Source organism: Elephas maximus, chromosome 8 (assembly GCF_024166365.1).
Source record: "Elephas maximus indicus isolate mEleMax1 chromosome 8, mEleMax1 primary haplotype, whole genome shotgun sequence".
NCBI classification, from domain to species: Eukaryota; Metazoa; Chordata; class Mammalia; order Proboscidea; family Elephantidae; genus Elephas; species Elephas maximus.
This window is the reverse complement of record NC_064826.1, coordinates 31,752,684-31,770,302: the sequence shown is the minus strand read 5'-3', so window position 1 is coordinate 31,770,302 and position 17,619 is coordinate 31,752,684. Positions and strand designations below refer to the sequence as shown.

The 17,619-nt window shown below is 42.3% G+C and overlaps 1 protein-coding gene across 2 annotated transcripts in view; it reads right to left on the bottom strand.

Annotated features, from left to right (window-relative positions):
* CTTNBP2 (cortactin binding protein 2) overlaps nt 1-8,475 on the bottom strand; it is a 174,339-nt gene extending 165,864 nt beyond the window's left edge. The window contains exon 1 of one of the 2 annotated variants that reach the window (XM_049893336.1): nt 8,280-8,475. In XM_049893336.1, the coding sequence (XP_049749293.1) occupies nt 8,280-8,387 (108 nt within the window). In that variant the 5' untranslated portion in view covers nt 8,388-8,475. The remainder of the gene's footprint in view (nt 1-8,279) is intronic. The other variant, XM_049893337.1, reaches the window with a different exon arrangement.
* Nucleotides 8,476-17,619: the final 9,144 nt, after the last annotated feature.

Sequence of the window (17,619 nt, the reverse complement as noted above, 5' to 3'; positions counted from 1 at the left end):
TTAAAAAACAACAAAAACCCAGCTCTCATTTTTAGTGATGGAAAGGCACTTAAAAAGGAAAAATTAAAAAAAACAAACAAAAAGCCAAGCTGCTAGATTTTAATTCCATAAGCCACTCCTACCTATCACATTTGTCAGGAGAAGTATGCAAGGAAAATCACTTCTTTAACACCTAGTTTTAAAAACCTGGCATAGACATTTAAAACTAATCCAGAGCCTGGTTAACAAAGAGAGGCTTCTCTGGGAGATAACAACAAGAAAATATATTTAAGTATATAGACAGACATAGACAAACAGACAAGACACAATCCCAAACTATTACAGCACAGCCGTTTCCAACTGCTGAATTACTTGGGGTGGGAAGGGCATTCTTTAGGCTTTTCTCATACAAGCCCAGTTAGAGAGCAGACAAAACAGAACCTGGCTGGATTAAGCCATCTTAAACTGCCAGAACTGAACACAGGCCAACACCAAGTTTCTCCACCCCACCCCTCCTCAAAGAAAAAAAAACTAAAATACTGGGTTTATGTGGGGAATTCAACAGTCACAGCCAAACAGGGTCAGAAGACCCTCACCCCACAGCCTTTAAGAATTAATGGAGTCAGCACACAAATGGCTGCTGAAAGACTTTAGGAGATATTAGGAGGCAGAAGTGCTTCATGGCTTTGCTTGATATAATGCATGAGTTTGTTCTATCAGGGATGCTTGGCGAAAATTTGGTAACCCAACACGAAGCCTGGTTAGTTCTCAATGTATTTCCCTAAGCTTGGAGAGCCTCTTCTCCAGTCTGAAATCCAATAGACTGTGTTTACATTCGATGAACGTATTTAACATGCGAGGGAGGTGGGATACTTAAGCAGCTGACTGGACTGGAGGCCAGCCACGCTAGGAGAGATGTAGTTGGCCAACAACCAGCCATGTGAGGCAAAGTCGTTTCATCCCTTTGGGTCTCATTTTTCTCATCAGTAAAATGAGGATGTTGTACTAGGTGATCGCTAATATTTCGTCTAGCCGCCAAATGTCCTGATTTCATGCACCATCAGGACAACTGGATTAGAGGACTGAGGAAAATTCAGGTCATTCCCTGAGCCTAAAGGCCTTTGAAAAGCAGCTGTGGAAAGCTGATTTTGCCTCTTTGCTCAGAAGTTACAATAACTTCTTTTCCTCCCAGTATAAAATAGTGCATGCTAATAATTAATAGTGCATTTAGAACTTTCTATGTAAGCAAGATTTACGCTTTGGGGATGAATAAGAAGGGCTGTAAACAGGCAACGCAATGAAATGCATCTTCAAATTTCAAAAGGATCAAATTTGAAGATGGTCATTAGCATAAGAACAATTAAATCAAACTTTCCAGGTATACAGAACATTGACTGCCTTAAGAAAATATGAATTTAGCCAGTTACAAAGGTTTTCATAAGAAAGTACACGAGGAAATGCTCTCAAAGTATTTTCAGATCTCTTAAATTACTTCTTGCTTTGCTATCATTATTCGTATTTTTTGTATTTCCCTCTCTACCAGGAGGAAAAAGTTTCAGGAGTGAGTTTGATCTTCCTAATCCTCCTTTCTCCCCTCATTCATCTGGACCCGTATTTCTTTAGGACATAGTTCAAATCTCACTTTCATATGCCCTTCCAGACTCCAGAAATCTCCTGTTCTCTCAATTAAGAGTTTTTTCTATTCCTTTACTCGGCAATTAATCATGTCCTGTGCCTTGTGCGTTCTTCACAATATTAAACATACTTATCTTTTTTAACTATTTTCTTACCCCTCTAGACGTGTCAGGGCAGCAAGAGTTATTACATCTTTACATGACTTTATCTAACATGCTGCCCCATGCCCAACTTTTAGTATAATGTGTCCATTTTGCCCAGAAAGCCTGCAAAAGGTGTCTCAGATAGGCCAGTCTTACTAAGCTACAATGTTACAGCCCACTCTAAAAAACAAACAAACAAACAAAAAAATGGAAACCGTGGTGGCATAGTGGTTAAGTGCTACGGCTGCTAACCAAAGGGTCGGCAGTTCGAATTCGCCAGGCGCTCCTTGGAAACTCTATGGGGCAGTTCTACTCTAGGGCAACTAAATAACTGGTCATTCCTCATGCATTCATTCTTTCAAAGATCACTGAGTAATCCAAACTAGGGAAGCAGCTTGGGTGTGTGCCTTTAAAACAAAAAATACTGTACTGAGAAGGTGGAGGTCCATTTGATGTCAGCTCTCCATGGCCCTGCAGCTCAAATCAACCTCACAGCCCACCTAGGGTCTTTATTCAGGTGACAGACAAGCAACTCAGCACACTGGAAGGAGATGTAACCGAGAAGGAAATAACAATGTCAGGAAGGAAACACGGAAACAAGTGTAACTAATTTTAAAGAAGAGAAAGCTGGAATGAAAATGCAGAAAAATGGCTCAGTAAGGGGTGGCAGCCTCTGATAATTAAGCCCAGCTACCTCCTTTTCCTCCTTTAAGATCTCTTCACTGTCCCCATTACCTCTTCGGAAAAAAAGGACCACAGCTCAGATAAAAGCCTATTTCCAACCTAACTCAGCTTTTCAGTGTTACATCAACCCTTCACGGGCAGGTTCAGCTCCACATGCGAGCTGGCATTTGTCCTTTAGAAGCTTATATCGCACTGAGGAAGATCATCTTGATTCTCTGTAGGTGGCAAAGGTCACCATGCTGATTTTCGAATGAAGAGACTGAGACAAGGGCATCCTGAATAATATTCTTAAAATTACAAAGCCTGTCTGTGGGAAGAACTCAGGCCTTTGGAATCACCTTGTTGCCTTTTCAATAAAATATGAAAACATCAAAACAAAATCATTAGCAACCAAGTATCCATGCCCCATAGCAATGTTAAAGTGGCTATACTGCATTTGCTATAATCTTTTTAATTGATTCTAAAGGTATTGGCCGTTTGCTAACAATTTAAAAAATGCAATTTTTCCTTCTAAAATCAGGATTTCTATATGGAAAGCATTATGTTGTACACAGCATTAGTGATACGATCTCATGGTTTTTGTACAGGTTATTTACAACTGATTAACTGAAAACTGTAAAATCCTTTGCTATCAATTTATCATTGCTCTTTTAACTGCTGCTCTCCATTTCTGAACCCAGCCACCAAACAGAAAAGACAATTCTCCTTTTCCATGTTATATAACCCTTGCAAAGGAGTGCTAATCAAGAATAATATACCACATGCATTCAAATAAAGAACGTCTCCTTCCAAAGAATACTCAGGTTAAGGTGGAGCTTTCTCAGAGCCTCTAAATCCGCTGCCGTTGAGTCGACTCTGACTCACAGTGACCCTACAGGACAGAGGAGAACTGCCCCATAGAGTTTCCAAGGAGCGCCTGGCGGATTCGAACTGCCAACCTCTTGGTTAGGAGATGTAGCTCTTAACCACTACATCACCAGGGTTTCCAGTGAGCCTCTAAAAAAGCAAAACACAACCCATTGCCAGCGAGTTGATTCCAACTCATAGCGACCCTACAGGACAGAGTAGAACTGCCCCCATAGGGTTTCCAAGGAGTGCCTGGTGGATTCAAACTGCTGAGCTTTATGGTTAAAAGTTGTAGCTCTTAACCACTATGCCACCAAGGAGGAGCCCCTAGGTGGGTTTAAATCGCCAACCTTTCAGTTAGCAGCTGAGTGCTTAACCACTTGGCAACCCAAGGACCTTCCCCCCACTCCCCCCCGCCCCAACACCACCTGAATTCTATCCCCACACTTCTGGGCAGATGAAGAATATTCTCAAGTCCTGCCTAACCTCCTTCTCCCTGCCCTACTCCCTTTTTTTTTTTTTTTTTCTTTTTCTGTTTCTAAATTTCTCTTTAATGCCCTCTCATTTGTCGCCTCCTCACACTCCAGTGGGTGATGCAGCCTTGACTATACCTGGGCAAATCAAGATGAGTGGGGGCTAGTTACCATCCTACCACCATCCACAGCCTCAATCACTGTTTTGAAGAGAATCTACACAGAAAACAAATAGTGTTTAAAATTAAAGAAACAGACACACAAACAAAAGAAAAGTATGAGATATTAAGAAGCCCGGAAAGGAGGCAATATAAAAAAATAGGGGAGGGGGGACCAGGGTCATCTTTCTAAAACAAGAAACGGTCTGTAATACCTACAATGTTAATTACTGCGAATCACACGGCGATTGTTTCACTATAATCTCAACATACAAAATAAATTTTCCAATTGGCAGATCAACATTAAGCGTTTCAACACAAGTTCTTGGTGGCCTTTCACTTCGTTCATTCATTCAGTATTTGTGAACTGCCTACCATGTGCCTGGCACTTTGCTAAACAACCTTTGCTTTCTTTTACTAACAAAAACGACACAAATTTTCTTGAAGGAGGAGGCTATTCTCTCCTACCCAGGGTCTTGCTGTCCACACGATCACCAGCATATATTTATAAATGACTGACTAGGCCTAAGGCTGTGAAACATTTTCTCACCTCATAAAGTTAAGCAAAACACAGTAGGATGGAACAAACTGGCAATCTAGCCTTGGTATGGATCCCATCACAGGGATGACATAAGTTTTTCTCCAAATAAAATTGCTCCTGCAAGAAATGTTACAACAACAAATTCCAAAAATGGAGCCCTGGTTTTGGGAGACTGATTCCAACTCATGATGACCCCATGCATGTCAGAGTAGAACTGTGCTCCATAGGGTTTTCATTGGCTGAATTCTCACAGGTAGACTGTCAGACTTTTCTTCCCATGCCTCCGGGAGGATTTGAACCACCAACCTTTCAGTTAGTGGCCAAGCTCAAATCATTTGTCCCACCAGGGACTCCTGTTATAAACACAGAACCTATTATTTAAGAAGAAAAAAGTAAGGAGTGAAAAGTCTCACAACGAAAGCCTAATCTTCCAGTGCTATTTCAGTCAATTTTCTCAACTTCTAAGCTATTTTTCTAAAGTGCACACCTGAGACTGAAACTGAAACCTCTAAACTCAGCTTCTAAATCCCTCCCTATATCCCCCAGGTCCTTTCACATCTCACAGGCAGAGGCACCAGCTATACCTGGACACTGCTTCCTCCCTTCTCCCAATTCGGGTCCTGCTTATACCTCAAAGCCCAGTTCAAATGCTCCCCTTCTGTGGAACATTTCCAGATCCTTCCACCAGGAACTCCATGATTCTCCCTCACTAGATTCCTAATGCAAATCATGTGTGCCTCTCATGACACCACCCTCTCCTCTAATTTGATTTCCTGGTGGATGTCAGTTTCTACTACTGCAATGTGTTACTTTAGGGCTGCAAAGATGTTACTCATGGTGCCTCCATCTCTGTAAGTGTTCAGTAAATGTGTCTTCAATCTAGATTATTTACTATTTAAAAATTATGCTGTGAAACTTTCAATATCCCACAGCTGCTGCATAACTATAATTTAGTTTTTTTGTTTTTTAAAAGGCCTAGCAAACTTGGCCAAGAAGGTTTTTTTACTGCATTTACATTTAATACTGTCACCTGGAAAACAAAAATTTCAAAGTGCCAGCTGTTATTTTAACATCGCTGTTGCATATTTTTAACAAAAATCACTGTCCAAGTTTTTCCTTGTCACAATCACCGTGACAAAATTTATTCCTACTTTTTGCATATTAACTGCCCCAGAAAACCCAGAATGGCAAGAATGTTGGTTGGCTTCCCAAACACAGCTCTAAAAAGACCTCCATTTTCCTTTCACTCCAAAATTCCCTGATGACAATAAAAAGCAGGAAGATTTCTGTTTTCCATACTGCCTTATCCATTAGGGCTTATTTTCAGAGTAGAAATAGCAATATGGCCTATAAAAGTCATCACATTTGGCTAAGGCACTGAAAATAACCCAGGTCTCCCAGCATGGTTCATAGCAAAGACTATTTATATGAGCCTACTGAATAATGTAGCTTTACACTTGGGATGCCTTCAGGATTTAAACAGCTAAGAACGAGGACCACAAACTAAATTTAAAACATGTCACTAAAAATCATATTAAACTGAAAACTATGAAACTATAAATTAAACTTGTTTCTAAGCAACAATCTAAATAGTCAAAACTTAGTGAAAACACTCACTTTCAAAAATAGCCTACTGCTTTGGAGGTTCCATTGGCTCGTTATTGCCAAATGTATATATAAAAATGAATATACAAGCAGATTTGAAATGAATCAAATCGCTAAAATACCAAAAAAAAGAATTGTTCACTAAAAATACCCAAAAATTGTTTTAAGCCATCAGTTGCCAAAACCCCAAGATGCATAAAAATGCCTTTGATTTTTAATCATTAGGTAAGGAGCAGTTATAATAACAAATACCATGCCTCTACCCAGCTTTTCTTTAATGTAAAAATCAGCCTATAGGTCAAAGTGGCTGATAGGACAGGATCCTACCTTACGAAGTCAAAGCTTTTTGGAAAAAATAAAATGGTCAGTTTACAGCCTAAGAAGTCACTGTCAAAATTTTACTAAACAGCCAAAAGTTTAAAAAAGCTACTATATTAAGAATCCTTATTGCATCTTGGGACCCTAAAGGATTCTGTGGAAATAACAAGAGGTCGGCTTTCCTATTTTCCATGGCTGTTCCCATTATCACAGGTGAATGATCAAATCCCCGAAGTTCAGTAGTGAGAATCAGACTTCTGAAAATTTTACACAGCAGAGACGGAACCCTGACCTTGTTAACACGAAATCTGCCCCACGACCAAGACTCTCTACAGTCTAACCAAATAAAACTACATCATCAGCTACAGACCATAAACCAGATGTTTGTGTTTGGTTTAATTGTAAGGAGGTGATTAAAACACTGAGGGCAGTAGAAAAAAGGCCCATTCTAAACAAATTAAACATACAAATGTAACCTTCCTGGGGAACAAGAAACACACACAAGACCTCTTTCTTTCTCCTCCCAGTCAGTGCCTCTCGTCATCATCTCCTGGGGAGGAAGACACCCAATCATTTAAACTTCCCAGAGAGGCTTGCCTTAACAGCTAGCTTCCTTATTGTACCTCGCGGGGGGCGGGGGGATTCACAGTATCACAAGTGGGCAGGTTTCACTTGAAATCTTAAGTTCTCATTTTCCACGCAAGAAATGAAAAAACAAAATAAATTTTCCTAAAAGCTGCAAATCAAAACTTGCCAGTTTCACAAGTGCAAATCAACAGCCCTCCTCCTCCGTTTTTCTCCCCCCTCCACCCCCTCTTTCTCTATTCCTTCCCAAGCTCAGCTCCTCTCACCCCCAAGTACCTTCCTCCCCATCTCTCCCTCTCCAAAAGCCCTACCTCCAAACCCAGGGAGGAGGAGGAAGTTAAAGCAGCCCTGGCTGTTTACGCCTGGCCCTGCCCTCTGCTGCTCGCGCACCGACTCCGATCGGGTAGTGGCAAGGCCGGAGGGGGCGTCCACCCTCGGCTCACTCTATCCCACCGCGGTCTCCAGCGGGAGTGGGCCAAGGGTGGGAGGCGCTCCCGGGACCGCCTTTCTTTGCAGATCCTCGCAGCTCCAGCGAAGCCGCTTCTCAAACCCTGAGCACATTTTCCACCCTGGACGGGGAACCAACCCTCCCCCAGGTAGGGGCTGGAACCCACCAGCGAGTTTCTGTGCACAGGAATATTTAGGGATTGAAAGTGGGGACCAGGGATGGATGGTAGCGCATTTGGCGTCTAGAACCCAGCGAAGGAGAACAATGTCTATGATACTCGGTGATGACCCTCCACCTCGCCCGGGCATCGCCTCGGAAGAACGCGATGACCCCCCGCCTCCCCAGTGAGGGGGCTGCTAAGACCAAAGTCGCCGGCGCTTCGCGGCGACAGCGCCCACAGCTGGGCACCGGTCCCTCCCCAGGGGCCCCCCAAAGGCGCACAGACACACAATAGGCATCCCCACACCTGCTCGGCGGCGACCCGCACCCCCCCTCGCTGTTTCCTAGGTCTGCTGAGACGTGCCAGGCACCCCGAGACGCACGCTCACAGCCACGCGTGCAGCTAGAGGCGAACAATGGGGGGTCAAGTTCGCCAGCAAACACCCCCAGGCCAAACCCGACCACCGCGGCACCGGCGTCGGGGTCGCGAGGAGGGCGGGGCGCACGCATGGAGCGCCAAGAACCCGGAGGCCGGTGCTATTTCCCTGGAGACTCGGAACGGGCAGGAGGCGTCCCCAGCTTGGGCGGCCTCCGGCCGTGGGGCAGCTTGAGGAGGGGGCGCCCCCAGGGGGCCCGGACTGCGGAGCGCCCAGGGGACTTGGAGCTGCGCCTGGGCCCGCGTCTACACTCGCAGCGCGCCCGCACCGGGAACTCGGTTACCGCTGCCTCCGCCGTAGCCTCCGCCGTAGCCTCCGCCGCGTCCTCCGAGGCGCGGGAGAAGTCGGGTTCGCAGCTCGCGCCGTCCGTCGCCATCTTCCTGCGCTAGCGGATCCGAATGCGAGCTCGAAGCGGCGGCGCCCGGCTCAGCCCTCTCCGCGCGGGCGGCACTTAACCCGCTGCTGGCCGGCGGCGCGGCGTTCGGGCCCGGCCGCGCTCCGCCTCCCTCCCGCCGCCCCCGCCGCCTTAACCCGCTGCGCGCCGGGGCCCGCGCGCCCGGGCGCCCGCCCCCGGGGGGCCGCGCCGCCCGCCGCCTCGCCCAGCCCCTGGGCCATCCGGTGCGTCGAGGTCCGAGAAGAGGGCACAAGCCCGGGCCCGGGGCTGGTCCTTCCCGCAGATGGGGGAATCCGAAAGACACCGGGCGAGATGAAGGAGAGAAAGAGCTCAAGATGTGATACGACCGGCCAAGCCCCACGAAGCCGACCCTGGAGAGACCGGATGAAATGTCGGGCTTCCTAAATCTTAATTTTCTGTAAGATCAAGGAAACCCTTCGCTCCATGCCCATCTATCCCACCGCTAGGAAGGACATAAGATACTCTTTTCTTTTTTCTTAAATTCCAGGTTTTTTGGTTTTTCAACACTGCTGCCAGGGTGCTTTTACCCCTTCCTTCTACGAAAACCATTAACTAAATTCACAAATCAAAATGAATAATGTGTCCGCTTTTATTACATTGTGCCCCAGTCCCTCAGTTCTCATCTTTCTGTAAAATCTCCTTTTCAGGGAGGGTGGCGCGGGGCCCATTGCTGTTCTTTGACTCCATGACTGAAGTCTTTTCTAAAGGACTAACCAAGAAGTGTTAAATGTCATCTCTTTTAAAAGGAAGCTCTCTACTTTCAGAGAGAATACGCAAGTAAGAATACGCAAGTACACGTACTAAAAAAATCCTTTTAAAAATTGACTTCATGGGAATTATAGGTCTCAGGTTTTTCATGAGATGAGTGACTTAGGCTCAAACTCTATTTTCCCTTCCTTTCATCTGATTCAGTTCCTACCCTTTTCTGCCAGTTCCCAGGATGTGAAAATCTATCACCTTCTCAAGACCATATGGTACCAGCCCTTCTCAAATCACCAGATCCCTAAAACTGTCTTGAAAGCACAAAATCAAGTCGCAGCATTCAAACTGTGTCTCAAGGACGTAAAATGAAGCGAAAACCAAATCCTAAACTTGAAATTCAGGAAGACGAATGACATGGAATGTTCAATTCAAGGGCTACAGATAAAAGCTCATTTTTTTAAATGGCAGACTCCTAATGAAAGGTTTTGGCACTTTAATTGCTCCATTTTCAAAACTGGATCCAAATAAGACACAAATCAGGACAGAGAAAATCTTTCCTTTGAAGACCCTGAATGGGGTTGATTTAAATCATTAGATAAGCAACAATTATAATGACAAATACCATTCTTCTACCTAGCTTCCCTTTAATTTAAAAATCAGTCTATGGGTTAACTGTGGAAAGTTCTCTCCCAGAAGACAGCTACATCAAGAGAGAACTTTCACCTGGAATCCTGGGGTTAAGGGTCAGAGGCCTGGAAGTCACCTCTGAGTTATCCTGTAAGCAGAGGTGCTGGTTGATTTATTTTCTTTGACTTTACTCTCACAGCTACCCCCTTTCTTAGTTCTTTAGTGTCCATTCCCGTTCATTACACTGTTTTCTTTTATCAACTATTCTCTCTGAAATTACTCAATATTAGAATAATCAAGCTACTTACAAGATGAAAGCAAAGCATTTGACAATAAAAGTTGGACCCTGATCTCACAACATGGGTGAATCCGGAGGGCATTTATGCTGAGTGAAATAAGTCAATTACAAAAGGACAAATATTGTCTGAGACCATTACTCTAAAAAATCATAAGGTTTACACACAAAAAGAAACAATCTTTGATGGTTATGGGGGAGGGGAGGAGTGGGGGATGGAAAAACACCAAATAGACAATAGATAAGTAGTTAACTTTGGAGAAGGGTAAGACAGTACACAACACAGCTTGTATGAGGCAAGGTCATGGAAGCTCCATGGGCACATCCAAACTTCCTGAGGGACTGAATTGCTGGGCTGAGGGCTGTGGGGACCATGGTCTTGGGGAACATCTAGCTCAATTGGCATAACATAGTTTACAAAGGAAATGTTCTACGTTCTACTTTGGTGAGTAGCATCTGGAGTCTTAAAAGCATGCTCCTGTTGGAGCAAGGGAGAATGAAGAAAACCAAAGACACAAGGGAAAAGATTAGTCCGAAGAACTAATGGACGACAACTACCATAGCCTCCACCAGACTGAGTTTAGCACAAGCAGATGTTGCCCAGCTACCACCACCAACTGCTCTGACAGTGATCACAATAGTCTCTGATAGAACTGGAGAAAAACATAGAACTAAATTCTAACTCACACACACACAAAAAAGAACAGACTTACTGGTTTGACAGAGACTGGAGAAGCCCCTAAAGTATGGCCCCCTGAAACCCTTATAGCTCAGTTATGAAGTCACTCATGAGGCTCACCCTTCAGCCAAAGTTTAGATAGACAGGCACATAAAATGAGACTAAATGGGCACACCAACCCGGGAGCGAGGATGAGAAGGCAGGAGGAGACAGGAGACTTGATAATGGGGAACCCAAAGTTGAGAAGGGGAGAGTGTTGACATGTCACGGGGTTGGCAACCAATGTCACAAAACAATATGTGTATTAATTGTTTAATGAGAATCTGCTCTGTAAACCTTCATCTAAAGTACAATTCAAAAATTCTAAAAATACTCAAAAAAGGACAAAAGAATTGCTTTAAATAGACATCAAAATACATTATAAAGCTACAATAATTAAAACTAATATTTGCTTCAGATGAACTAAATAAATGGTCAAGAAATGAAACCAAGAATATTTGTAAATTGAAGATACGATAAATCTGGTGTTGAAAATCATTGCATATGATAAAAAGGAGAGGCAGCTGGCTTTACCCTTCACCTTTCCCATTCTTCCTGCCTAAAATGTGGATGTGATGCCTAAATGCGCAGTAACCAACTTGCAACCAGAGGCAACAGACATGGAGATTAAAAAAAGGCAATGTTAAAGATGGTGGAGCCAAACAGATATAGCCTGTGGCATCATGGAACAGCTAAAGGGACTCCAGAAGTCGCTTAGTTCTAGAATTCTTGTTATGTAAGAAAAATAAACCTATAAGTTAAAAAAAAAAAAAAGCTAGATGTTGATAGTAAAATTTAAAGTTGGAACAAAAGTATTCCTTGTTCTTTTCAAAATGCATTTTCACACATCACAAGGCAATAAATTTCCTTAATATTGGCATTAAATTAAGAAATTAACTGGCTCACCACTGGGGAATAAAATAACAAATTTCACTTAGGTTTAAGCACTAGGAATATGACATGATAATTTCTCTGTGAAGCAAATCCCGTTTATTTTATACATGCAGATCAATTTAAAAAAAAAAAAAATGTTGTGAATAAATAGCTTCTGCAGTGACCCAGTAGTTAAGAGCTTAGCTGCTAACCAAAAGATCTGCAGTTTGAATCCACCAGCTGCTCCTTGGAAACGCTTTGGGGCAGTTCTACTCTGTCCTATAGGGTCGCTATGAGTCTAACAACAGGTTTGGTTTTTTGTTTATTAGTCAAAATAAGGAGCTCTGGTGGTGCAATGGTTAAGTGCTTGGTGGCTAACAAAAAGGTCTTTGGTTCCAACCCACTAGCCAGCCGTTCTGCGCTCTGCAGGTGGAAAGCCCTGGCCATCTTCTACCTTAAAGATTACAGCCTAGAAAACTCTGTGGGGCAAATCCACTCGATGGCACCTAACAATGTAAGTCTAAATACAATCAAAATACAATCAAGTCATAATCAAGTAGATCCCTGAGTGAATTCTTTCCCCTCTCCCCCACCCCACCGCCTTTTGTGTGTGTGTGTGTGAAATGAAAAATAAACAGGTGAAAAAAAATCACAGAATAGCATATTTTCCTACTGCCAAAATCCAGGACCTGGGAAGGAGAATAAACAGTATTTGTTTCTACCTTAAAGCTGCCACTGTTGCCGGGTGTTGACTGAGCAGCTGGCCTCATTGCTCAGAAGCAGCGCATAAGGAGTTAACTCCCTCACAGAATAGCCCAACCTTGAAGCTGCTTCTCCCCTGGGACACTCCAAGTTTAAATTCCCTCCTGAGAATTAATCTCTGTTGAGATTGCAAATTAACTCTTTGTGAAAGACATTCTTTGCACAAAGACAGGCTCTATTAGAGTCGAACCAAACAGATCTGCAAGGGTACTGATTTGATGGCTCCAGGAATTAAATCTTTTGAAGCTTCGTTAAACAGCTAAATAAACAGAAAAAAAAAAAAAATCCCAGGGCTAGAGTGAAAATTTCTGAAAGGCAGGGTAAAAGAAGAGAGATGGAAATACAATCAGGAGGAAAAGAATTCCCTACAGGATCGCTATGAGTCGAAATTGACTGGACGGCACCGGGTTTTTTTCGGATATAACAAAAATGAATCATGATTCTGAATCAGTAAATTTCTTTTAGCATTAAGGTGGAAGGAGAGATAGTGAATGTATTGCAAACGGAGAAGGCCATTGTTTACATCATCTTTTTCTTTGAACCTAATGAGGACGTTGATGTCCCACTGACAGAAGTATTTGAGATTTGGATTATTTTCCAACCCCTGGAATAGAGGGGTTTGTGCCCAGCCATAGCACACTCTTCAAGAGTCTCTTTTAAGACCAGTGAAATGGGTGGCTGAAGCTAGGAATGCAGACTGGTTGGGGAGTCAAGTGGTTTTCTGATTAAACCATAGCCTTGGCCTCACCAGCCGCATCCTTCAACCCACTAAACCAAGAACCCAAAGAGTTATATATGCTGCAACAGGACACTTCCTTCTGTATGAAAAGGTAAAGGTACATATCTTAAAACGGTTTCTTTCACGGGATAAGAGAATCCTCTGTTTCAGTCAAATGATAACACTTACTTTAACTCCAAAGAGCAGACCATATGCCATCATGTCTTAGTATTGCCAAATGACAAAATTACTGAGTAGCAAATCATTTCTGACTGTATCCACAAGGTTATACTTACACAATTTAAATATTCCAGACCATGCTAATCCCTGTCTACACCACGGTAACCAACCTAGTAAACCCCAAATCTTGACATCACTAACTCCAACAAAGAACACAGATGAGCTCTCAGGGCCGTATATCTATCTCACACGTTTTCAAAACCAGGACATCGTCAGAAATGAGTTTTCGTATGACCCAACTATATTCCCACATAGTCAACTTGTCACTATTTACATGTGCTTTAGGCTTTTTGTGGATTTTACTCAATAAATTTAATCCTAATCTAGTTAACCACTCTTGTCAACAAGCTATGGTTTTAGAAGGTCACCTCCACCAACTGCAGTTGGCGTGTGCAAAGGGAAGGCAAGCTAATTTTACCTAAGCTAAAAAAAAAGCAAAACATAATTAGGAAATTAAATCTGCTATGTAGGAAGGAAGCCAAAGCTAAACATAAATATATCATTATAATCACTCTCAGCCCCTTTAATACAACTTTTAACTGGAAACTGTATTTGGACATTCAATTGCTAAAGTGATACCCACATGTAAGATTTTATCAAGGGGTGAAGGATATAGTAAGAGCAATATTCCCCAGCCCAGTCACTCTAAGAACAGAAACTGGGGCTGATACAGCATTGACACAGTGCTGGTTCAGTTCTACTGAATGTTTTAAAAATTATAAGCCATTACTCTTTGGGTTGGACTCTTGTCTGCAGAAGTCATTTACAAGAGTAAGCTCTAGTACAGAAGGATGCTTTAGTGCAAAGATGTGATGGAAAAACAATTTTAACAAAGGAATCTATCCCACTGCTGCCCCTCATCCACCTGAACTGGAAATGGATCTGAATATTTCCCTTTACTCAGCCTCTTTAGAAACCCCACAAGCCTGCAGTATGCAGTTACTAGGCAACCACTAAAGCAGGGGTGTTTATACCATTAGGCATTAATTATAGCAGAGCTTTATGTTTCTTAGAAAGTTTTAAAACTATATAAATAGGTAGTGAGATCAGGCCCCCTTTCACCTCTGACTAGGAACTGCAGCCTTTAACATGTAGAGACAGTTATAAAACGAAATCTGAGATTTTCGCAGTGGTTAAGAGCTAGGGCTGCTAACCAAAATGCCAGCAGTTCGAATCCACCAGCCACTCCTTGGAAACCCTATGGGGCAGTTCTACTCTGTCCCACAGGGTCGCTATGAGTCGGAATTGGCTTGATGGCAATGGGTCTGGTTGGTTTTTTATGGGTTAGGTATTCTTCAATACAAGGAGAAATGGAATGTTCAAAGAATTGATAAGGAAATTAAAGATGGTGCCCTTCAATTTTAATAAATATGCAGATGGCGTTTATGATTGACTCAGTGAGTATTAACTTAGGATACAAAAAGCAGAATAAAAGCCTTTAATGTATAGTTCTCCCATGTAAAAGTTATGAGGTAAACCAATATGTCAACACTTCCCAGACAATCATAATCATTAGCAGTACATAAGTTAATGGAATTTCAAACATCTCTGGAATTTTTGAGACATAAATTTCACCTCGCACTGCCCCAAATTTCACTTGGTAACAATAGTTTTTTTGTTCACCAAATAATTTTTTTGGTTAATTCAAATCAGTTGAATCCATTTAAAATCTCCTGGAAATATGATTCCATTATTTGAAAGGAAATAATATAAATATATATCATAGAAGTTAATCAGTTAACCAATAAATACTAAATATAATTTCCAGTATCTATAAAACAATGCCATTACTAGACATGAAGGCTTAATTATGTTTATGATTCAAGAACTGAAAGTGGAAAAAAAAAAAAAAACGCGATTGCTATTTTCATTCCTGGGAAGATAAACTCACTTGTAGAACAATCAAGAACGGTACCTTTGACAAATCGGCATTAAGGTTTAGGAGTCTGAAATGCCTTATTCTGGCAATTAAAGGGACATGGAACTACGGAAATAGTTTTATGCTAGCAGTACAATATTTTTTCCTTATGGAAAAACAAAAACAGGTCAACACCCCCTTTATCATTACATCATCACTTAATGCCATCGTTTATCACTTTCAGCATCAACATCTTCTTTACCAAGAATCAATTCAGTTGATATGTATTTTACCACTCTCTTTTTCTCTCTTCAATTTTGCTAAGAGCCTTCACCTCCTTTCCATTGACTGCCCAAAAGGCATGATGCCATCTGGGTCACTGATGTCCGTTGGGATGGTGATGGGAAACGTGGCTCCGAAAAATTAAAGTGGTGCAATGTTGGAGTTGAACCGAACCTGCATAAGACCCCCTGAGTTTGAGCAGTGGTGAAAAGGAAGCCATTTACAAATATACGTTGTATGATCTGTTTTCCTTAGTGAGTCAGTTTTAGAGCTATACAAACCAACCAACCAGCCAGCCAGCCAGCCAGCCAGCCAGCCAGCCAGCCAGCCAGCCAGCCAGCCAACCAACCAACCAAAACTGAATCATAAACTTAAATGTGGAAGATAAAGCATCTGGAAGGAAACTATCATCATGAATTTGTAAATCAGAACATAAGTTCTTAATTTTAATGGAGTCTAATTTATCGGCCCTTTTCTTGTATAGTGTTTTTGACGTCCTATTTATGATATCTTTGCTCAGCTCTTCAGAAAGAAATAATTTATTGGATTTAATAAAATGATTTTACAACTACACAATACTCCTAACAATGCTATTGTATAATTTTTTAAATTTTAAACCAAATATCCCAAGATTTTAAATTAAATATTTAAAACTCTCAATAAGTATTTGTCAAAGTCATTACAGAGAAATTTAGAATGCCTGGTGTCTTCACCTAGTGCTGCCATGACAGAAATACTACAAGTAGATGGCTTTAACAAAGAGAAATTTATTTTCTCCCAGTCTAGTAGGTTACAAGTCCAAATTCAGGGCATCCGCTCCAGGGAAAGGCTTTCCCTCTGTCAGCTCTGGAAGAAGGTCCTTGTGCTCAATCTTCACCTGGTCAAGGAGCTTCTCACGTGCAGAGATCCCAGGCCCAAAGGACTTGCTCTGCTCCTGGTGCTACTTTCTTGGTGGTGTGAGGTCCCCAATTTCCTGCTTGCTTCCCTTTCCTTTTATCTCTAGAGAGATAAAAAGTGATGCAGGCCACATGCCAGGGAAACTCCCTTTACCTTGGATCAGGGATGAGACCTGAATAAGGGTGGTGTTATAATCCCACCCTAATCCTCTTTAACATAAAATTACAGTTACAAAATGGAGGACAACCGCAGAATACTGAGAATCATGGCCCCACCAAGTTGATACACATATTTGGGGAGGGGGGACATAATTCAATCCATGACACCTGGGTCATATTAATTGGAAGGTCGAGTTGGTTGTTGCTACATTTAGGGCACACCATTTTCATGAAGTGAAGAAATTAAGTTTAAATTAATAGTACATGGTATTATTTAAAAAATAGAGCTGGGGTCATAAACTTGTATCTAGTCTAGGCCATTGGATCCAAATCCAACCTAATCCAAGACCACAAACTGAACTCAGTGGGCATCTTTTGTTTTGCTTCTACAGTATTTTCTTTTTTAAAAAGGAAATTAACTGTCAACTTTTAAAATTTAGGAAATTTTGTATAAAGGCTCGGCTTTCCAACCTATCAGAAATTCAGACACTGATACCACCAGGCTCGCAGTGAAGTGGAGCAGGCCCTGGGAGACCCACATGCCCCCTCCAGCTGGCTATACTTCTCCACCTGCCCAGCTTTACTTCAGTCATTGCCTTACTTGCTTGTTTCCCACCGTGCTTTACACATGTGATCCCTAATGCAAAAACATTACAGGTTTAGGTGATTTCAATGAGATTTAAAGTGTCTTATTCATTTCAACAAAGGAGCCTCGGTGGAGCAGTGGTTAAGCTCTCAGCTGCTAAACAAACGGTTGGTGGTTCAAACCCACCAGCTACTCCATGTAAGAAAGATGTGGCAGTCTGCTTCTGTAAAGATTACAGCCTTGCAAACCCTATGGGGCAGTTCTACTCTGTCCTATAAGGCCACTGTGAGTCAAAATCAACTTGATGACAACTGGTTATTCATTTCAACAAAAATAAAGGGGAGAGGAAAAGAAACTTGGGCTTGAAAATGCATCTAAGTCCTGGTGATGCAGGTGTCTTGCTATCTACAGTCAAAAGACATGCTAAAACTAGTTGCCATGTGTCCCTGTGTGTGTCAGAGTAGAACTGTGCTCCAT